The sequence below is a fragment of the Scardinius erythrophthalmus genome (assembly GCF_964197995.2).
Source record: "Scardinius erythrophthalmus genome assembly, chromosome: 21".
In the NCBI taxonomy this organism is placed as follows: Eukaryota; Metazoa; Chordata; class Actinopteri; order Cypriniformes; family Leuciscidae; genus Scardinius; species Scardinius erythrophthalmus.
Window position 1 is genome coordinate 21,082,821 of NC_138241.1, and position 24,185 is coordinate 21,107,005.

The window sequence follows — 24,185 nt, forward strand, 5'->3', positions numbered from 1 at the left end:
CCCTGGAACAGAAGTTAGTCTTTCATGCCAGTTTGTTTCTTCCACCTGTCTACTCCTGAGTGGCATACTGTAGGGTACAGCTCTGACATCTCTCCTGACAGACCGGAGTATACACACAAAGACTCCCTGTGGGTCTGTCCTTCCGAAAGCATCTTCTATCAAACCTCTCTATCACACGGCCTGCTGGATGTCTGTCTGTCCCAGCTCAAGTCAGCTATTAAGATTCAACTTTCAGTTGTTTAATGTTAAAATGCTACACATCACACAAAAGGTTGTGAGGCTTAGCTGCGCTGTGTGTGACATATAGTTCAGATAGACGCATTCAGACAGAGTGATTTTGGTGCTATAGAAAGAATAAGGCCAACTAATTTCAGCTCTCTCTCATTCTGCAGCAAAAGACGGATGTATTCTGTCATCTTCAGTGCAAGAAACAAAATTTATTTTCAAAACAGCAAATGTCTTTTTTTATTGTTATTGGCTTTTTAGCAGTTGGATATTGAATGGTTCATGCTAAATTCTCCATTTATCGGTTATGTGACATAACATGAAAATATTGATGTGCTTGCTGGTTGAATTATCAGCTTATTTCGACCTGAATTTTAATATACATTCATCTCTACTTATTAAAGATCAATTATGTTTTTAAACTTGAAAATGTAAATCAATCGTTTTTAAAAGCTACAAGCAAGTTTAGGCATCACACTATTATGATGTACAACATCAAATATTCATATTCATTTTGAGATTTGCTAAAGATTACTTAACAGAGTTATTAAATAATTAGTGTTAGATAATAGCAAAGTTAACCTTAATGAGCAAGACAAATTAAATATGTAATATTCGCCAATATATATCCAATATCACCAATTAATATATAAATATTATAATAAAAATAAATAAATCTAATATCATACAGCCATACAAACCCCAACACTCACTGTAGAGCTATAGTCACATACAGAACTCCGTAAGGAGAAAAAAAACTCTCTCTCACCCCTGGTCTGACAACATGATGTCAAAAATCATTCTTTAAAGAAAGTCCCACCGCTTCAATTCAACATTAATCAATCAAGAAGAAACACCCTGCCCACATCTCAGCTTTCAGATCAATAAACATCTTCACAGCCTTCATGAGTGCAATCCTGCTCCCCCTCCCCACAGACCTCAGGTCTGGCTCAATTCTGTGCGGAGTCCGGAGCGAGATGTGCAGGGGCGGCGGAGTTTAGAACGGGCGCGCGGAGAGTTAATGAAGCCACACCAGTCAGCATGGCCGTCCATCTGTTTCCTTAATCCTCGTAAACATGAGCCACACTGTGATAGGGCGCTAGCCAACCCCATTGCTGTGATTTACAGACATAAGGACAGTGCTCACTGTGAATGGATGGATGGGCAGGAGGGGTTTGGGAGAGTGTTGGCCGTGACAATCTCCCAGTAAAGCACTGGGTCTGCAAGTAGCTGCACCGTGCTCCACTCATCTGCTAATCGGAGCAGAGAGGTGGAGCAGAACTGAGTGAGCAGAAAGGTGAGAGTGAGGTCGGCCGTGCCGTCCATCTGTCCATCAGCAGGTAAGAGGCTTGGGGCACAGAAGATGGGGCATAAGTAAAAATACATGTACACACAGAATATCCAAATATTACGCCAACAATACACGCAAAGATGACAATCTAGATGGGATTGAGGTAAAGTGTCAAAAGACAGAGCAAAGCATGTTCGGTTTGCACAAGTGAGGTGTGACAGGCTTTATGAACATGGACTTGCTGTGAATCCCAGTTAGAATCCCCTCTGCTTCACTGAACTGTCCAATCCGTGCTCTCTCAATCATCCCATCACCTAAAACCTGTCAGGTTCTGCTCTCTCTCACACCTCTTTTAAACCGAGATGGTGCTGGTTCTCGCACCAGAGCCCACATTTCAATTGACGGGCGAGCTGAACAATGACATACTGTAACTGGCTGTTACATTGGTTGTCTTTGTTTACAAGATTTTTGAGTTTTGTGAACATTTTAACATCTAAAGTAATCTGGCTTTCCTGATTTGATTCCGATTCCAATTCATTTGGGTATATTTCATTTATAATATTCATCTATCTTATTTTGTTCTGCTAATGAAATAAATTATACAGTATTTTAGACTCATTTAAACCAGTAATTTGTCTTTTTTAACTATTCATGAAAAGAACCGACTTGTAAGTAATGTGTTTCAGAAATCAGGACACACTGGTTGCACTGTGTTTTTGATTAAATAAAAATATTGGGTTCATGAAAGTCATTAAACTTTTGTTTGTTTTTATGTGCAGCTCATTAGGACAACTCAACAGAAATACAGTATTTATATTGCATTAAATTCAACATACACTGCAAAACATTCACAATTGATATTGGGACTATTCAAATGAAGACTGTGATTATTCGAAAAATCTCTATATTTACCCAGTTCAAAAGCAGGTTTAAGGAGCATTACAGAACCTATTTATCCTGATTCACCTTCTTATGCAGTGGAAACACATTGAACATTCAAGACTGGGCACCGGCAGCAGAACCAGAACCTGGTTGGTGGGAAAACTGCACCACAGTCTGGGAGTCATGCCAGAGGGTGTGGAAGCGGCAACAACACGCACTCCATGAGGATTAAGCATCACTATTCTGCCTGTTCCAGAACAAGCCCAGCTGTCAGGGTGCAGCCAAAATCCACGACACTCATCCCAAGGGCGTTGACTGTGGAACCAGGCCTCTTGGACTAGACATGACCTGCTTTGGATGAGTAAAGATTGACTGTCAATTGGGCTCATGTGTAAAGGTCAAATCCTACGCAGAAACTCCAGTGCATAAAACATTTACTGCATTGCTGCTACTCTGATACTCTATTTGAAGACCTCTCTCTCTCTATATATATATTATATATATATATTATATATTAACATTTATACACTTCTTGATTGTCAAACACAACATTCCCATTTCCTGGTCAAGCAGAGTCAGAGTTGCTCTTTTACAAAAGCACATTGTTTGTGGCCTTTTACATCTGGCACAAAGAAAACTAAAGCGACGCCACAAGAGGACATTACTCTTTGGTCACACACCATCAGACTGCCTTTACCAGGACGCCACACACACAGGGGACGTTTCGTTCCAGCACTTTGACATTGAAAACCAGCCGGTGAGCAAGCATGTGTGTGTTCTCGGGTAAGACATGCCACATCCCTCCCAAGAGGTCCCCTGCAGCATGCAAACCATGGTAGAACCCTAATAAAAACCCCCTAGAGATCCTCAGATCCCCATATTCCTCTATCCCTGGGGCAGATGGAAGTCTTAATAGGCGTTAAACTCCGAGAGATAGGATTCTCTACACCGCCTTTCAAAGGCAACTCCACTAACCCCCATCACAATAAAGGAGCCAGAAAGAATGAGAGCACATGAGGGAGTGCGCAAACAGGAGTGGAACGGAGATTCAATGGACTAGTAAAAAGAACAAGAGAAAGGTGTTTGACAATAAAAAAAAAATTAAATACTGAAAAGAGATGATGGCTGAAGAAATGTATATAAATGAAATCACATTTTTCCCATTTCCATTTTTTATGTATTTCTGGATGTTTTCTCATAAATGTTTGTCTAATCAAATGAATTAATAAAAAATGTACAATGTAAACACTTTTAACACTTTATGTATTACCTTTCAATAATACAGTATTCATTTTTTTAAATATATCAGTTGATTCAGTGATGAATATATCTGTGATTTTGTTTATGAACTATTAAATTAGTATTTCTAGAGTATTTCTGAAAGGCTTTTATTTTGTGTGAGGAATTTTGAGTTTGTGTGTGTTTTTAATTAAATCCCAGATTTGTAGGAATAGATAACCTTTCTACACTTGCCCCATACACTATTTTGACACTTTTTTTAAGGTGTCAAAAGTCAAAGTTATTTCAAGCAACAATCAACAGCATTCTACAGACTTGCATTTACCTGGAATATTCCTTTATATCAGTGCAAACTATCATCTCTCCTCTATGTGAGACACAGAAACACAATTATATAGTCACACCTGGGCATAAGCCACAGATTGGCTGAGGTCTAATCTTCAGGCATGGACCGGGTTGAACTTCCTTTGAAGGCTAAGAAGATGAGGGAAATCTCCATGGCCTCAGAAAGTCTCTTTCAAGGCAGGAAGCACAAAGGCAGGTGGACCGCAGGAGACCTACTCACGTGGCCCTGGCACCACCGCTTCCAGACCCCTGCCGAAAGGAATCCGACATGCTACCCAGACCCCCACAGGCACCATCAGGGGGTCTGAGCTGAAGGCCCTTCACTCCTGATTTTAATAACTCTTTTAACTTTCACATATTACTTTCAAGATCCTGATGCAAGCAGTCGTTTGCCAGTCAGACTCAGAAATGATTAGAGAGCAAAAAAAAAAAAAAAGACCAACTTTACAAGTCACATCCATCTATCAATCAAAATGAGGGGTTTGGGTTCTCAAGCCAGCACAACTCAAAGCAAACTGTTTGACAAACTGAGCTCCTAGATGTCTGTCATGCAGTTGGGCTTGGAATGGAGCTACTGTATGCAGCAGTTGCTGGACCCTGCCAGACACAGCAGCCTGGGGAAAGGCTTTCCGCCAAAGACACTGTTGGCTTGGCATGAGCATTGACTGCAGGTCTGGCTCATTGTGAAATATTCAGGCATTCCGAGTTTCCTAGAAAGGAAGAGTGAAGATTGGAGCCATTATGTTGGCGTTAGCAAGAAAAAAAGATGGAAGGCTTGGTCATATGTACAGCAAAGCCCCACGAATTCCGACTTAAACACGTCCGCTCTTGGCGGCGTTGTTTGTGAGAACTGAATAAGAAGTGTGACTATGAATGGAAAGCCAAGACAGGAAACACAAGCATACACTGTCAGTCACTCCTTCGCAGCCTAAAAGAGGTGCGAGCACACCGACCCCTCCTCCCTCTAGCCCTTCACCCCACAAACAACCCCACACACGGTGGCAGAAAAGAGTCCCATTCAGTTCTCTATTCAACCCCGGCACAAAGCCACCCCACCGAGTCATTCTTCTACGGACCCCGTCACTCTCCGCCCCTCCGACCCACCACCACCACCCAGCTGCCGTAAACCCGGGAGGGGTGAAGAGCCTCCCTCTCTTGTATTCTCATTCAACTATCCACTCCTCGCTTTGACTTCATTAAATTCTCTTTCTTTGCTTTCCCATCATTCACCCATCGCTTTACACACAACGTTCCCCCTCAACTTTCTCTGAACGGCTTCTCTGTTCCTCTAGTTCACGTACCCTTGAAGTCAATGTTTCTGCTGCTGCTGCAAGTCCAACAAGAATTTAGCAATATCAGCTGGTCGTTATTGCATAATAAACCCAGACAGGATGATCAGGACCCTGATGTGAAGCTGAAGAGGTTTATTTTGTGATAATGACCATCAGACAATGCTTAATTTCAAGACAATACTTCCCAAATAAATAAATAAATAAATAGACACATATTAATTTAAATATTGATTTGAGTTGAAATTAGTTATCTAACCTAAATTAGAATAAAGGATCTAGTCCAATATAAAGTAGAAAACAATCGGCCTATTAATCTGCAATCAGAGTTGCTTTTTACATCGACTGGTTAGCTAAAATATTTAAAAAACATTTTTTCTCTATTTTGAAGCCGACATGAAACAGAAGTTGCTATAGTCTTTTCTTCCCTATAGTGATGTATATCCGAGTGAAACGGCTTCTTGAAGAAAAATGTAGGGCAGGACTTGATTTCATCCTCGGGAATTGATTGGATTGCAGGAAGTTGGGCGTTATGAACTAATATACGTATATATATATATATATATATAGTTTGCCAAAATAGTTTTAACTACATTGAACTATCCTGGTATAAAAATACATGCAGCAAAATGATGTGGCAGATATGAAAGTAGCATGGTATGTATGTATGTTGCATGATCAACAGTGAAATGCACAATTAAATGGTCATTATTATACATAAATATATGACTGCTGAATGCAACAACGGACCAAGAATCAACTATTACAGAGACCCGTGTAATAAATCTTTTTAACCTTGTCTCTTCTTCCTTCCTCTCCCACACTATCTCTCTCCTGATTGTTCCAGATTTATGGCGGCGTACATGCACAGTATTGGCAAAGCATTAAAAATGTCCACCATTAATACAGAGAGCTCCAGGCATCGATAAGAACATTAATAAAAACATCTCCACTCAACGATATGCTCATCAAACGCTCCTTTCTGTCGCTGTCCCTCACTCTTCATCCTCCTTTCGCCCCGTCGTAGTCTTCTTCTCTCAGACTGTGCCAAGGACTTAATGATGCTTGAATGCCAATGCTTCTGACTCTTGACTTTTCAATCTCACTCTCTTTTTTTAATAAAGTCTATTTAAAAGGCAATCCCTGGGCTCCATCTATCTCAATACATCTCTCTAAGATATATTTCTCTGGCTTCACCTCTATCTCTCCCATTCTTAAGCATTAGATAGATACGGCTGCACTTTCTGAAACTGTCTGATATTCATGCTTCACACACACTTTTCCACATAAACGCATGGGTCATTATGTATACTAGAAACACAAAATCAACAGAAAAATCAGGTATTTGAGAGTTCTGGGACTGAAAACGTCCTTATCATTTATCTGTACAGTAAAGGGTGTATGCATCAGATAGAAGTGTTTGGCTGGTGAATAGCATCTCATTTTTAATGCTCTGTGAAGTTTAAAATATGGATGCACTGATGTACACCACCACACATTTGCACTATTATGATTAAAAAAAATAAAGTAAAAATGTAAAATTGTGAAATATAATTACAAAGTTTTCTATTTTCATATATTTTAAAATGCACTTTATCTGTGTAATGGCAAAGCTGAATTTTCAGTGGTTATTACTTGGTCTTCAGTGTATTATATATATATATATATAGGCTATATATAAAATATGAAATTGTCCCTGACACTTAAGATGCAGTGAGTTTAAAGATTATATCATTACGGGAGTGCGAAGAAGTCAAGAATTCTTGGAAAGGTGTGAAAGAAATGAGAGAGAAGATCCTTGATGTTAACATTCCACTATCACCTTTACTTTTTTATTTCCTTAATATCCTAAGGAGATCAAGTTAAAAAAGAAAGAGTATATATTTATGATTATATGTATTCTTCAAGCAAAACGGCTCATTTCTTTAAATTTGGAAAAGTATTTGTACACCATGTATAGGATGTTGGCTGAAAGAATGGTAACAAATACGTCAATGGAAAAGATAACTTATATTTTAAGGGATAAATATACAGTTTTTGATGGAGTTTGGGGACCATTCAGATCATTCTTAAAATGTGGTGGAGTTGGAAATGTGTTAATAGAAGACTAAGAAAAGAGGTGGTATTGAATATCAATGTAAAATACTGAGAAGCTTTTTTGTTGTTGTTTTTTGTTCTATGTACATGTGTATAGTTAAAATGTAATAAAACAGTAATAATAAATACTGACTGATACAGATACGTTGAAAATCATCTGACGGTTCAGGATGTAATCAAGTCAGGCGATAATGAAGTGCTACTAACAACTCAACAGGTGTCTGTCCCGACACACTCACACCTGCATGCACAGACAACACATGTCCAATACCACTTCAGGATTCTATTGCATCATAAACAGATCACAGACACAACCATAGACTGCTTTAAAATATTAAAGAGGGCCACTTTACAGTGATGAATAATACAGTATGGGGGGGTGAGTTGAAAACCAGCGATCTCCTCACCCCTCTCTCTGCCTCCCACAGTGGCCATAAAGCTAATGCACACCACAAGACTGGCGGTTCAGATCTCTGCCAGACCTCGCACAAATCCATGCATTCTTTCCTTCGCATTTCCCTTCCTCTAAACTTAATTACAAGGCTTACTGGTTCTCTTCCTACTTAAGTTTTCTCTCCTTTCTGCCTTTTGTAGATTTTGCATTGAAAAATGAATTTTGCTATGTGTATCTTACATTAAACAGCAAGCAAACTCAACCACAGATGACCTGTTCTCAGATATAACCAATTATCCCCACACGCCCTGGACTACCAGCGGAGAATTCCGGCAGCCTTGACTGGGAGGATCCAACATGTTATGCTCTCTGAACATGAAGGGCATGCAAGAGCACACCTCCCTCCTCCATCTTGACCTTAGGCACTTCAGCTTGACCTTTTCCCGCCCACTTTTCAACCAGCAGTGCTGGCCACTGGGCCTAAAAACTTAATCCTATTGAATTCAGAGCAGTCTCGAGTGTGTTATCTTCTCCAACTCCCAAAACACGCGCACGCAAATCTAGACAGTGCGACTCCATTACTTACACAACAGCACACGTCTCCAGTCTCGATCCAGCTCAAGCGTGTATACAGGGATGTTCAGCCAAACAAACACACTTGTATGTATACACACACACACACACACACACACACACAAACAGGGAGGAGAAAAGCTGATGGGGCAAAGGAGACAGAAATGGGTTCCTGGCAGTCTGGGTAATTAATGTGTATGTCAACACTAAGAGAGCTGTACCATACAGGAAATCTGAGCTCAGCACATCCACAATACAGACAGACAGGAGGGGGGAAAGGTAGAATACAGGAATGGACAGAATGAGAGAGAAGATAAACGTTATCCATCTTGACTCTGATGTTTTATGGATGATATGAAATATGTGCTGGCATCTCCTCAACGAGAGACGGGCTTCTGTAAAATCTAGACGGTTCATGTATGCACAATGAGTTTCTCGCATACTGTCTGTATAGGGGAGACCGGGACAAATTGTCACACTTTTATATGACTGTGAATATTTCTCAGAGTGGGTTTATCTAGTCCTTTTCTGTATGTCTTGATTACACAAAAAAGCAACTGCACATGTACACTGTTATTCTTTAGGACATAAGACGCAGATCACGGAACACAATTCCAGAAGGACATGTTGTCTCACTACAGTACTATGTGTCACAACATTATTGCTAAATTTTAACAGGAAATCAATTATAAAATTCATAAAACGACAAAACTCTAGAAGCTGATGTGCAAAAACATCAAACCAATGAAAATTTGTATCTATAGATTTTATAAAAATAGGCTATAATATTAAAAAACACGCGTGACAACTTGCCCAAATAAATATCCTCAGAACAGTTTTCAGCTTTTCAGATCGAATTCAAACTCTTATAGTTATTTTTAGACTTCTTCCCTATGAGACAACTAGCCCTGGTTTCATCCCTATTAAAACCCCCAGGGCGAAATAGGCATGTTTTCTTCTACAGGTAGGTTAGTTCATTAAGGGGAAGGGACACTTAAACTACAGTACACATCTGTCTCCACATCTTAAGTTAAATCAACCTGTCCTTTTTCTTTCCAATTTCTAACTCCCATTGGAAAACCAATCAGCTAAACACTTTGAATGTGCAATTCCATGTCAATCTGATTACATATGTGGCCAGAGAGCAGAGAGGGAGAGAGATTTCTTTGACGCTTCATTGCTTCCCGTCACTTCTAAGGTCAGACAGAAGGCAGGCTAGCCTTCATGCAGAAACAATAACACATCACAACATGATCTACTCCTGAATATTTCTCCTTTGTATGATATACGCATTACATCCATAACTTGTCAAATATGTCAGCAACTGGTTTGGTTATTTTTATTATTCATTTTCAGACTGAGTTTTTAGAGGAATGTATAGAGCTTGCTGCACAATCATTGCTGCCAAATCAACTTTGTTTCCTCCAAATTCTTCTGTACAAACTCATTAAGCAGTAGTGGGCATCTTAGGCCTTGTATATTAAATTGAAAACAAAATTAAGATACTTTCGACAATTTATTACTCCACAAAATTAAGCTTTAAAAGCATCTTCAGAGAAATGACTACAACCACTTAATCAAGAGCATGTGCTAAACGTAACCCTAAACTACATCAATCCGAAAAGTAAAATAAAAGAGAGGGACAGATTTTAAAGCAGCACACTTAAATTCAGAACTCACTATCTCTGCTTTCCCTCAGATGTTGTTTCCTTTTTTGTACAAGGTTTATTTTTTTTCTGTGTTTCAGGAGCCAGGAAGGCATTGAGCTAAACCTTAATTACTCCATGAACACCAGGGGTTCTGCTTTTTATCCGCAGCTTGGAAGCTCAGCATGGCAAGCAGAAAGAGAGGAGATCAACAGAATATTCCTCTCTGAAGGGAGAGACAGAGAGAGATGAGTGCACATGCAGCAGTCACATCCCTTCATCTGGTTCTTAGTTACCCATCACACTGCCTTACTAGAGATAGATAGATGGATGGATGAATAGATAGACCACTGCACAGGTTTTAACATTTAAACTGAACAGTGCCACCTGTTATAATTCAGAGATAATGTATGGATAGATTTAGTAATGTGGAACAACAAAAGCAATTATTCAATGCATGTTTCTCCATAATTCCTCTATTAATGCTTCAGTCTCTCGTGCAAGGTTGTAGCAGCTTTTAAGCAATAAAAAGTGTAGCCTAATAGGCCAATGTAGCTTTATTTTAAACTACCCATGAATGATCTGATTATAGGCTATAAATGAAAATGAAAAGGCATCACTTATACTTGATAGTCGACAAATGTTGGGAAATACAAATCCTGCTTGACGACCTCACTATCACTAAACTTATCTGTGTTTTGGGTGTGTACGAATGAATACCTGCTTAGAAAACGCACTCCTGCGCTACCGTATGTTTAAAGACCGAATGTATAATTAAGTGTTTAGTACAATTTCTTAAACTGTAAAAAATGCTCGTACCTGCATGTATCACAAAGGCTGCGCAGAGTACAACTAAACCGAGAAAGGGAGCGGGAGGCTGGTCGCGGTGTATCCACGCTGAGAGCATCTTCACCCGGTCACGCTACTGCCAAATTCCCCCCAGGTGCTCTCGCTCCAGTCGGCTGAAGTCTCGCTGAATCCTTTGCGAAGGATACTTCAAACTGTGTGAAATGCGGAGGCGGGTTCCTCCTCAAACTTCACAAACTTACAAAAAAAGACTGCACCGTGGTTTACAATAAAACCTACTCGCAGTCTGCTCCAGAACTTCCCCCAAATAAGGACGCGATAAAATTGGAATTACAGTTAAACAAAATGTTCAATTAAGCACACTGCAGTCCTCGTCCGTAGAAAAAAAAAACAAGATAGCAACCAACAACCTGCGTAAAGTTCGTCTCGTTCACAACTCCACTGAACCACTCAACGCGTTTTCTCTGGAACACTTTGAAAACAACCGAATCTTCCGCGAACGAATCGAAAACAAAAGTACTTGACAGCTTTATTCCTGCTGGGACGAGAAGATAAAGTTGTCCGTAAGCGTTGGATATAATGCCATAGTTGTGAGATCTCCGCTGTTATCTGTGGAGCGCCATAGTCCTGACGCTGCCGCTCGTCTGTGTCTCGAGTAGCTACTGAGTGTAAACACACGAACGCGGGTATGAAGCGCGAGCCTCCAGACTCTCATCTCCCATCAGCCAATCATCAACCTTCACACACACACACACACACACACACACACACACACACACACACACACACACACACACACACACCTATATTTTAATGATAGCTTACAATGATTTTATTATTTAGCCATATTCATTGTTTCTTAATCAAGTGAGCTGCATTATTTTGCCAGTACTAGTAGTGGTATTGTTGTTGTTAAAATGTACTATATTTTAAGCATAACAAAATAAAATTGGTTTAGTTATGTGTATAGCCATGATATTCAGTTTTGGCCTTTACCATGTAATTGCCCGTCTCTAATTCTGATCTTCTATGATTATAATTAGGCTAATTAAGGGTGGTTTGATAATGAAGGATGGTTAGAATGTAGGCTATAAATGATAGATTCAGTAATAGTGTTAGTAACACAATTACAATTCACAGTCATGCATGCCTCCCAGCATTTTTCAATCAGGTTCAATCAGTGCATTCATGAAAGTGTTTTCAAGTAAACCACAAGAGGGCGACAGATCTTATATGTGCTTTTGAGTCATTTCAGATGCTGAATATCTTGTCCAGCGTGTCCATTTGGCTTCATTGCTACAATGCTGCCCTTCAGAACACTGCAGTCAGAGCTCTCTGGTTTTGGTTGTGTAATCAGGGCCTAAAATCTAAACAGGTTATTCAAACGGCCATCCACTTACCAAAGGAAGTGGAATCTTTTGAACTGTAATTGTAATGCAGATCGAGGAAGACCATCTATTGCAGTCTGGGAAGGGCTGAAGTTCCTGACCTGCAGTATTGCTAAAAAGCAAACATGGGAAAATACTCCGTAAACAACTATTTTATGTTTATAATTTATTTATTCTTCTCACCATTTATCAGGTCTAATTCTTGTATAGGCTACGCTTTATTTACACCTGCTTAAGTGGCTAAAAAATAAATACCCATCCTGTGAAGACACGTTAAAAATGGTTGTTAGAAAAAGAAATTCTCATTAAAAGTGTCAGACGATGTTCTTGTTATAATGACAGTGTCTGGCAGTAATACAAGCCTGACTTTGAAAGCTTATAATTCCAGCAGACCAGTGATGATTCCCCTTAGTTCACCCAAAAATGAAAATTATGTCATTAATGACTCACCCTCATGTTGTTCCAAGCCCGTAAGACCTTCGTTCATCTTCGGAACACAGTTTAAGATATTTAAGATTTAGTCCGAGAGCTTTGTTCCTCCATTGAAAGTCAATGGACGGCATACTGTTGAAGTCAAGAAAGGCAATACAGACATCATCAAAGTAGTCCATGTGACATCAGTGGCTCGATCTTAAGTTTATCAAGCGACGAGAATACTTTTTGTGTTGTACGTCACACGTAGGCTCACTATTGGCCGACGCTGGTTATGTGTGATGCGTGTGACGTACAACACAGACGCGCTACGCAGTTATACTACGTGAACTAACTCGAGGTCCAGAGAGAAGGAAATGAATAGTGGAATAAAGTCGTTATTTTTGTTTAATTTTTGCGCACAGAAAGTATTCTCGTCGCTTGATAAACTTAAGATCGAGCCACTGATGTCACATGGACTACTTTGATGATGTCTGTACTGCCTTTCTGGACATGGACAGTATGCCGTCCATTGACTTTCAATGGAGGAACAGAAAGCTCTCGGACTAAATCTAAAATATCTTAAAGTGTGTTCCGAAGATGAACGAAGGTCTTACGGGCTTGGAACGACATGAGGGTAAGTCATTAATGACATAATTTTCATTTTTGGGTGAACTAACCCTTTAAGGGGTTAACTTAACTTTAGCTTCATGGAACATGGATGTATTCCAGAATTCACAGTTTTACCTGGTCATAAAATACAAAAGGAAAAAAAAAAAGATTATACAAGCACCAAACGAGTGAATGATTGACATTACTGTTTACTGTACAGATTTGTGAGCATAGACATACAGAATGACTTTGCTGCTTCTTTAATTCAGTCAATAAGACGTTGCCATTACAGCTGAGAAAACTGTCATAACGATTTGATACTCTGCCAGTGTCATCGGCTCAGATAAGTTCAGAGCTTACTAATGGAACACGGTTTGCTTTCATTACCTCACATGCATATCTCAAACGCATCTTCAGCTACTGGGCAGATGGTAATTGTGATAAGATTTGCAGTGCATTAGACTGAATAACGTTGAGATTAATTGGAAATGTAACTCATGATGAGCTGTGTAACAGTGAGGTGAGAGAAGATAAGGAGTGTGAGGGACATAAAGAGAGGTAGAGAGTGACGGAACGGTGGGGGTAAAGAGGATGAATAATGGAAAATGATGCTGTTTACTGGAGAGAGACAATGAGAACATCACGCACATGCTATTATTGTCATTATAAGAAAGATGCTCAAATAAATGTCTAGCACTACTCACATTAAATGAGCTTTGTCTTTCAAATTTTGTAAAGCACTACTTGTCCCTTAAATTCATGAAGGGAACCCCTAAAAATAGTCTGTAAGTAATGGAGTGGGATAACAGAAAATTATTTTCAGGAATTATCGAGCTGACCCAAACCACAGACTAATTATCCCTGCTGCGCCAGAAAGGAAGTAATGCCATAGATTTCAAGTAAGATATGTTTTCTTCTTCTGATCATACTATTAAGCTTTATTAGGATGGTAGCCTCCATGTTCTCATGTTACACCATGGTGTTACATTACAACTATGGGCTGTATGTATGAATGTATATGTAATATACATAAAGAAAACCATGTAATTCAAACCATTAAATACTGATACTTGAACACACACACACACACACAATATATATATATATATATATATATATATATATATATATATATATATATATATATATATATATATATATATATATATATATTCTCTATATTTTTGGGGGGAAATTGTTTATTTTCACCTCAGTGTTTGTGTGTGCAGATCAGGTTTTGCAAACTTTGTGGGCAACATACATCCTGAAAAACCTGAAATCATTTACATTGTGGAAACCTTCCCACATAAAGGGAATAATGTTTTAATTAAAAAAATAAAAATGCAAAAATGGGTCATATTTAAGTGTAGGTGTAGGTTTAGGATATAGAAAATAACTAGAAAAATAATTAACTCAATATTACACATTTTGTTCCCACAAGGATAGTATAACCCGACCAGACCTGCATTCTGGGAACCTCCCAATGGTCCCCATGAGGAAAATGACTCAATAATGTTTTAATTAAAATCTAAAAATGCAAAAGGTTTTCTGCGTGGGTTAGGAGTAAGGTTATAACATATAAAAATAATAAGCTCAATATGACAACAATGGAAAGTCCCTGCAATGATGTGTGTGTGGTTATCAGTATGACTTGTGAGTGATTCCATGCTGAGTTCACCTGTCCCGCCTTGTACTAATCCCCAGGTACACCTGGGCCTGTGGGCTGCAGGGCCTTTTAGCAGATTGCATGGGCAAGACTATTAATCTGATTGTTGCCCTAGAAACTCAGCTCTCCTGCGGGGTATGGGGAAAACCTAATGAAATTAAAGGTGCCACAACAATTGGGAAAAATGAGAATTTTGTGTCCACATGCTCCTTTGAACCCTTCCATCAGCTGCATGCTGAAATGTAAGAGTTGGCCTTAAGCTAGCAAAGTAAAAGAGCATGGCAGAGAGGTCAGACAGAGGTTTACAAGAGTCTTCGCCTTCTGACTTTTCAAATTCAGAAGTCCTAGCTTGGAATATGTGGAACCATGAATGGCTATAGCATCTTTAATGAGAGAAATAGATCAGAAGTTGTGCAAAACTTGCACAAAAAGGAATTAGTTATTAGTGATAAAGGGCCCAAGAAATTTCCTATTAAAACAGCTAAAGGTATCTGCTAAACTTACAACTAGCATACATGTTCTAAAGAATAAAAAAAAACACAAACCTTAAAAAGAGTATACCATCATTTTATAAAGAGACAAGACAAATTCATAAATTCACACAAAGGGCTCCGGCATATATCATACTCCTGTCGACGGGTGGCACAGGTAAACAGAATTTAATCGGAAATGCATGTTTTTGTCCGTAATTACATGCTGACAGAGAGAAGCACAATACATTTCAGAGCTGTCAGACCTACTGTATTCCACACAAAATGCAGGTTTGTCACTAAATAGTAGGTTATTTTTTATGTGAAAAGATTAATCTTAAATTGTTTTCCAAAGTAAACAGATCTATTCATACAGGAATGGGTCAGAGCTCCGTGAAATAGCTGGGTCCTGGCTGATGCGTACACATTGTGGCATTTAGAGCACATAAAAGCAGCGCAGATCTGAGTGATCCAGTCCTCACATCTCACTGTCTCCCGGGTAAATACCTGAACACGAAACGTGAGATTTGAGAAGATGGAACAGTCTGCTGAGAAGAAGGCCTTTGCACCTGGTAGCCAAGTTAAATGTGAAAAGGACTTACTTAAAATATTTCCTCCAAATAAGCAAATGAAGAGTTCAGATGCAAAAGCCTCTAAGTGCCATCTGAAATTTTCTTCTAGAATGATCATTTTTATCAAGCTTGTATATTTAAGTTCAGTAATTTCACTTAAATGGCAATGAAAACTACCTATTAATTGTTATTTAAGTGAAATTACTGAACTTAAATATACGAGCTTGATAACAATTATCATTCTAGAAGAAAATTTCAGATGGCACTTAGAGGCTTTTGCATCTGAACTCTTCAAATATTGTTTGAATTATATTTGATTTTACAAGTAGTACTAGCTATCTGTTTGCTATGGAAAGATATTAGTGCAATTAAATATTCTTGATTCCTCGAGGATCCACACAATTGATCGCCATGAAACCTATTTGTTCCATTAAACATTCTTGATTGAAGTATCCACACAATTACTCTATATGCATTATACATGCAACAAAACTGATTTGGACTAAGTGGCAATACAAGATTATGCTCTACTGAGGCTGCGTTTCTTTTCCCAGCGTATTGAGTTCACATCTGTGCATCCTCTCCTCTCTTTCTCTGCTCATTTATTTAGTTTGTCCTCCTCACACATTTAGCTCACGCATAATGCACACAGAATGAGCAGAGCAAATGAGTCTCATCGGGGAGATGTAAGTTGATTTATCCAAATCAAGAATAAATTTACACTATTTTTGTGTGTACATACATGTATGTGTGTGTTACATTGCTTGAGACTAAAAGGTTAATTAAATAGCCTTTGTCTGCATAAAGGCCTGTGGGAACACTGACATGAACACTTAAAGTTCAAATGTCAACATGGGTCATGTATATCAGTCTTGGTGTAAATGCTACTTGAGACAATGGTAAGATGCTCTGTTTCCCTATATTTTTAGAGCTTGTGTGGTAAATTCATTGTTAATAATCATTGGGTTAACAATTCATAATGTTTGTACGTTGTTGTATATTATATATTGTTTGGTATTGCCTCTTGTGTGTAGCCTCTTATGCAGCCCCGCCCCTTTTCAGCGCTCCGTTCATTGTGTTCTGGTTTGTGTTTCCTCAGCATGAAGGTAAGATCTTACGGATTTATGAATGAAGCGCTCATTTTTTAATCTAATTTTAATATCACATGATAATGTTCATTGGTGTGATAAACATTTAAATGTGGCTTAACCAATCAGAATTTAGAGTCTTAACTATCCACTTAATCAAACATCAGCTTAGCAAAAGTGACTAATTATGAATGTGCACTTCAGAATGAAATGGAACATTCACCACTGCAACAGTCAACAAGCAGCCATGCAGTAGCAACCGTAGGAAAAAAAAAACTGTGCTTAAGTGTTATACTGTGCAACCTATCTTTGTGTGTGTGTGTGTGTGTGTGTGTGTGTGTGTGTGTGTTTGTGTGTTTGTGTGTGTGTGTGTGTGGGCGCACACTAGAATTAATGAGCATGAGCCGAGGAAATGCCACCTACTGGCGTTTTACACAAACAACCTAGTTTGGTGACGAATCGGGGAAACACCCAAGGGCAGAAACATGTCTTTTGCTGTTCTCTCTTATTCCCTCCATCATCCTTCACTCCATCTCTCCTGGACCACCTCACTAATGATCGCTCAGAGTCTGGGACCCAGCTATGCATCATTTACTAGGAGCTCTGGAGACAGAATGGGAAAGAGGGAGAGGGGAAGAGATAGGAAGAATTAAAGAAAGGGCGAGAGACTAAAGAAAGAGGAAGACCTAAAGGGATTGGAGATAATGTAATTTGGAAAAAAGGAAGCATGACATGTGGAAAGAGGGAAAGAAAAACAAGATGAAGGAATTGAATTGAAGTCACAGAGATAGAGAGAAGGATTGAGGGGTGACGGTGGAATTGAGAGTGATGGAAAGACAGTGTGCTGGTGTTAATTTCATTGGCAGAGAGATCAGAAACAGCTGATAAAATCTGTAATGTCTTTGACCTCCCAAAGTCATGGCTCTGCTACTAAAGAAACAATAAAACCCATGGGGATAAACTTTGCTTCAAATTCAAACGACCAAAAACAAAGACTAAAGTTGATCAAGAAGGGTGCATAGAAAAGCTTGTTCAATGGCATATTTTTTATATTTAAACACAATATTGCCAGTTGTTTCATTTATTTTTGCTCCACCTACAGTACAACAATAGTTCAAAATGAAGCCTAGTGGTGTTTAATTACCGAATAAATCAGTCTTTTTGAACAAATCGATTGAGTAGATTAATCATTGACTCACTCATAAATACAATTACCCGTTTCAATGAATCCATGTTTTTAATTGAATTGATTGAGTAAATGTGACCCTGGACCACAAAACCAGTCACATGGGTAAATTTTTTTTTTAAATTGAATGCTGAATGCTGAATAAATAAGCTTTCCATTGATGTATGGTTTGTTAGGATAGGGCAATATTTGGCCGAGATACAACTATTTGAAAATCTGGAATCTGCAAAAAAATCGAAACATTGAGAAAATCGCCTTTATGTTCGTGATTGTGCTGCATTCACTCACAAAAATAAATGTTTTATATATTTACGGTAGGAAATCTACAAAATATCTTCATGGAACATGATCTTTACTTAATATCCTAATGATTTTTGGCATAAAAGAAAAATCGATAATTTTGACCCATACAATGTATTGTTGGCTATTGCCATAAATATACCCGTGCAACTTGTGACTGGTTTTGTGATCCAGGGTCACAAATGAATCAGTGATTTACTAATAGTGGCGCAGGGATGACATTTTTGTAGACCTAAACCTGGAAACCAGTTAGCATTTAGCACTTCCAGTTACAGTTCCATCATCCCGAAGTCAATGGGTTTTTTGATTAAAAGCCTGAAATAAGGTCTGTCGTTAACAGGCTCAAGCTATTTCCATGTCTTATTCTAAAATATAAAACACACCAGTAATACCCCAATCATGACTTTTTTAAAGCTTTTACGTGTCTTGAAAAAGACGGTTTGCTAACAAGTAGCTAAATGGTTCTGTTGTCGGGGACATTAAACGTCATCACATCGAACATGTAGATGAGTTTACCTGTTTGATGTTATGACATACCTGACAAAGTATGTAGTCTAATTTAGCAACAGCCTAAAAACACTAGTCCACTTTCACAGCTTCATTGTGTTTATAATCATGCTCTTTCAAACTATTCTGATTCACACTTTTTTTTAATGAAGACTAAAGGAGTTGGTGGAATGGACAGACTATACGCACAAGTATTATAAACTTTTGTTGATCACAGAGCTTATTTTTTGCAAATATTATTAAAAAGATTTGGAAAAATCCGGTTGGGACACGTCATCCCTTCACCACTCAATAAAGACAGTTGCCCGTTTCATTCCTGAATGAATCAGTGTTTTTGAATGAATTGATTTAATTAATGATCAAATGACTCGCTTATTAAGTCACTGAAAACCCCCATATGTATATGAAACACGCAAACGCAGAACTCTGATATAAAAAGTGAAACATCTACCGTTCTTGAAACACCCCTCGGACAATCAGATTGGAGGAAAGGAACTAAATGTTAAACAATGCTCAACTGTAATCACACCTCACCTTCTATGTTGTGGAATTAGAAAGGAAACTCACATTTCTGTGTTTGGCAGTGTAAATAATATCTTGACTCAAAGGTTTACACCTAGATTAAACCCACAGCTAAACACATCCACCCAATAAAGCGTTTAAAGGGTTGTCGATCTCATAAATGTCTTGGTTTTATGAGCAGTTGGATGTGTATTGACTGTTCTGCAGTATCACGGTAAAATGAAAGTATACGTAACGATTGTCAAGGATAGCAGAAAGCATCAGCCTGCCACGTGAGCAGAGCTTCCCAATGTTATCGGACAGGAGAGAGAAGGAGCGCTGTGCACAGAGTACAAATGGAGAAGGTGAGAAAGCGCTGGAGGCTATATGAAAGAAAGGCCCATTCTATTAATCATGGTTTTGATGGAGGGTGCCATGGAGTGACAATAAGTTCTGGTGTTCCTGCAACAAACCACGGGTCTAAGCTGCTGCTGGCCTTCACTGCAGCTACATAGAGACCCCCATGGGCCCACTGCTCAACCCCACTCTATAAAAGAGACAAGTGGAGACTAGCTTTAGGTAGCAAGGGATAAAGTAGAACAGAGTTATGGAACAGCAGCTCTTTGGAAAAGCTATAAAAAGGGAGCAAAACAGACACAAAGTGAACCTTTTATTTGAAGTCAGACAGAGAGATGATAGGAAAATGCTTGTAAATTATCTATCACAATGGATTTGAGAAATCTAATAACCACCTAAAGCCACCTTCGGTCACCGTTGGTTGTGAGCAGACTGTGTTAGATTAGTCTTATGACCTCAAGAATAATAACGTGTGAATGTTCTATTCTAGAGCACATCTGCGTGCTGTGTTGGTCACCTTATTAGAGGCCCATATAAAGGTCCAGGTGTGTGTATACGCTCTGTTTGCCTTCAAGCTCCTGCATCACACCAATCTCACCTCCTCAGGGGAGGAAGGATGGAATGAGAACATAAAAAGAAAGATTTCTTTAATACCGTGGTTCTTTATGTGGCCATTTGTGAAGTGTGAGATGTTACATTACTGCTGCGCTCAAGCAATAAAGCATGAATTGTCTAATAAGGAATGTTTTCAATATATGTTTTTGCCTGTTTTCAATATAACAATGTGTTTCTTTTAATGTTTTAAAAAGATGGCTTGGATGTCTTGGTGTTTTATGCTGCTTTCGGCTGTTGTAAAAGTAACCATTTCAACTAAATATTTTTCTCACACAAATCCGTATCAGTTACAATACATATGAATTTAATACATTTCAACTTCATCTGGACCACGAGAAGCATCTTTCTCAATTTACAGCCATGCAAACAAACAAATACACTTGATTGAATGATCATTTAATAAATAAGCATATCTATATTTTCCTCCACATTATCATATACCATGATATGTATTATAATTTAACAGTATTTGATGCATCATTAATTTTTCTAACTCTTTAGAAACTATTTACCATTTACTTTCCTGTATTTCACTTTAAATTGAGGTAATATTTAAAAAGCAGACTTATAATAATAAGAAATGTATATGTATATATGTAGGATATGAAGAAACCTTCCTGCAAAGCTACCTGAAAAACTATGCGCAAGTGTACCTGGACAAAAGCCGTTTTAAACTCAAAGGTTCGTTACACCATATATTGATTTGAATTAGTTAATAGAAGTTAAATCATAAATAAATTCAATTTGTGATTTTATTTTTGAACGCATTCTCACTTTACAGCATTTTAACACAAGTGCCAGTACTTTTCACAGTACTGTAGCTTTGCAGGAAGGTTTCTTCAAGCATCTTGGAGACGTTCCCGCAGTTCTTCTGGATTTAGTTTGTCTCAGTTTTTTCTGTTTCTTCATGTAATCACAGACGGACTCGATGATGATGATCAGATCATCCTGGCTGTTGTCAGATTCCTTGTCCATACAGAAATCTCACTGGATTATTACAATTAATGGCAAAAAGAATGTTTGGAAATGTAAACTGATATTTCCTACTGGCACACTACAGCAAAAGATATAAATAACTGACTTAAAACCATTTTTTTTTGGTGAAGGGGGTGGGGGGGTGGGGGAGAGATATTAACATGCCTAAGACTTTTGCACAGTACTGTATATATATATATATATATATATATATATATATATATATATATATATATATATATATATATACACTACTGTTCAAAAGTTTGGGGTCGTTTATTGCTCACCAAGGCTGCATTTCTTTCAATACAACATTACATACAAACAATAATATTGTTATATTATACAATTTTGACATTACTCCAGCCTTTAGTGTCACAGGATCCTTTTAGTCAGGTCCGAATCTTCAAGATTGTGTAACCCTGTAGGCATTTTTGAGGAAAAGTTGTTATACCACATTTTTAGAAAGTTCAATGTCTCCTGAATAAGGATCCACCGTATAACATTGAAATAAGGGTCCCATTTTCTTGTAATTGTCATTGAAACAATAGGTGCATTATTCACAGCCAAAACACTACAGGTGGATAGGGTAAAAAATTTAAGTTATAGATATCACCATAAAACCTTTCCAGTTTTTCACTTACATAGAGACAGACATTTTTTGTATTACAAGTTTTCTGAAATGTCATGTTTACATATGCAAATGAGGCATACCAGTATATATATATATATATATATATATATATATATATATATATATATATATATATATATATATATATATATATATATATATATATATATATATAATTCGAGGGGCAGGCATACCAGTGCGCGGTTCTCCCTTTCGGGCTAGCCCTGTCTCTTCGCGTCTTCACAAAGGTTGTCGAGGCAGCCCTTGTTCCTCTCGACGACTGGCTGATCCTAGCTCACTCTCGAGACAAGGTTTGCGAACACAGGGACCTAGTGCTGCGGCACCTAGCTTGTCTGGGCCTTCGGGTCAACTGGGAGAAGAGCAAACTCTGCTCCGTGCAGAGGATCTCTTTTCTCGGTATGGAAATCGACTCGGTCGCCATGTGCGTGCAGCTTATGAGCGTGCGCGCGCAGTCACTGCTAATTTGCCTTCGTCAGTTCGAGGGCAAGAGTGCGGTTCCACTGAAACTATTTCAGAGGCTCCTGGGGCATATGGCATCCGCAGCCGCAGTAACGTCGCTCGGCTTGCTTCATATGAGACCGCTTCAGCTTTGGCTTCGCGATCAAGTCCCGAGGTGGGCATGGCAACACGGCACGCTCCGAGTCCCAGTGACTGCCGTCAGACCTTCACCCCGTGGACGAACCTCAGTTTTCTATGGGCTGGAGTGCCCATAGAACGAGTTTCCTGGCATGTTGTTGTATCAACAGATGCCTCCATAATGGGCTAGGGCGCCATGTGCAATGGACATGCTGCCGCAGGCTCCTGGACAAGACCCCAGCGCCTTTGGCATGTCAATTGCCTCAAGTTGCTGGCTGTACGTCTCACCCTGCACCGCTTCTGTGCGTTGCTCAGGGGTCAGCACGTATTAGTCCAATCAGACAATACCGCCACAGTAGCGTACATCAACCGACAAGGTGGTCTGCGCTCCCGCCGTATGTCGCAACTCGCCTGCCACCTCCTCATATTGAGTCAGAAGCATCTGAGGTCGCTTCCAGCCATTTATATCCCGGGAGACCTGAACCGTGCAGCTGATATGTCTCGGTTTCGGCCTCTCGCTGGAGAATGGGGACTCCATCCCCAGTCGGTTCATCTGATTTGGGATCAGTTCGGGGACGCACAGGTAGATCTGTTTGCCTCCCACGACTCTTGCCACTGTGACCTGTTTTATTCTCTGACCGAGGGCACGCTCGGCACGGATGCACTGGCGCACAGCTGGCCGCGGGGCCTCCGCAAGTATGCGTTTTCCCCCAGTGAGCCTTCTTACGTAGACTTTGCGCAAGATCAGGGAGGACGAGGAGCAGGTAATTTTGGTTGCCCCGTATTGGCTCAACCGCACCTGGTTCCAAGAACTAGTACTCTTCGCGACAGCACCTCCCTGGCCAATTCCTCTGAGAAAGAACCTGCTTTCTCAGGGACGGGGCACCCTATGGCACCCTCGTCCCGATCTTTGAAACCTCCATGTGTGGTTCCTGGACGGGACGAGGCAGGTTTGAGTACCCTACCACCAGCGGTGGTGGCTACCATCACTTCCGCTAGACTAGAGCATCGTCCACGAGACATGCCTATGCGTTGAAGTGGAACCTCTTTGTCAACTGGTGTTCTTCTAAACTTAAAGAACCCACGAAAGGCCCGATCAGTGTCGTGCTTTCCTTCTTGCAAGAAGGGTTGGAGCGAAGGTTGTCTCCCTCCACCCTGAAAGTGTATGGTGCCGCTATTGCCACACATCATGATGCAGTTGATGGTAAGTGCATTGGAAAGCACGACCTGATCATCAGTTTCCTGAGAGGAGCGAGGAGACTGAATCCTCCTCGCCCTCCTCTCGTTCCCTCTTGGGACCTCTCTGTGGTTTTAACTGCTCTGCAGAGTGCTCCCTTTGAGCCTTTGCAATCAGTGGAGCTTAAGTTCCTGTCAATGAAGACAGTGCTCCTGGTTGCATTGGCCTCCATCAAGAGGGTAGGGGACCTGCAGGCATTTTCGGGTGACGAAGCGTGCCTGGAATTTGGACCGGCTAACTCTTACGTGATCCTGAGACCCCGGCCTGGATATGTGCCCAAG

The 24,185-nt window shown here is 39.5% G+C and overlaps 1 protein-coding gene across 1 annotated transcript in view; it reads right to left on the bottom strand.

Moving 5' to 3' along the window:
* Window positions 1-11,452, bottom strand: part of unc5b (unc-5 netrin receptor B) — a 62,184-nt gene extending 50,732 nt beyond the window's left edge. The window contains exon 1 of the mRNA XM_081350170.1: window positions 10,801-11,452. Coding sequence (XP_081206296.1) covers window positions 10,801-10,888 — 88 coding nt within the window. The 5' untranslated portion in view covers window positions 10,889-11,452. The remainder of the gene's footprint in view (window positions 1-10,800) is intronic.
* Between the last annotated feature and the right edge of the window lie 12,733 nt (window positions 11,453-24,185).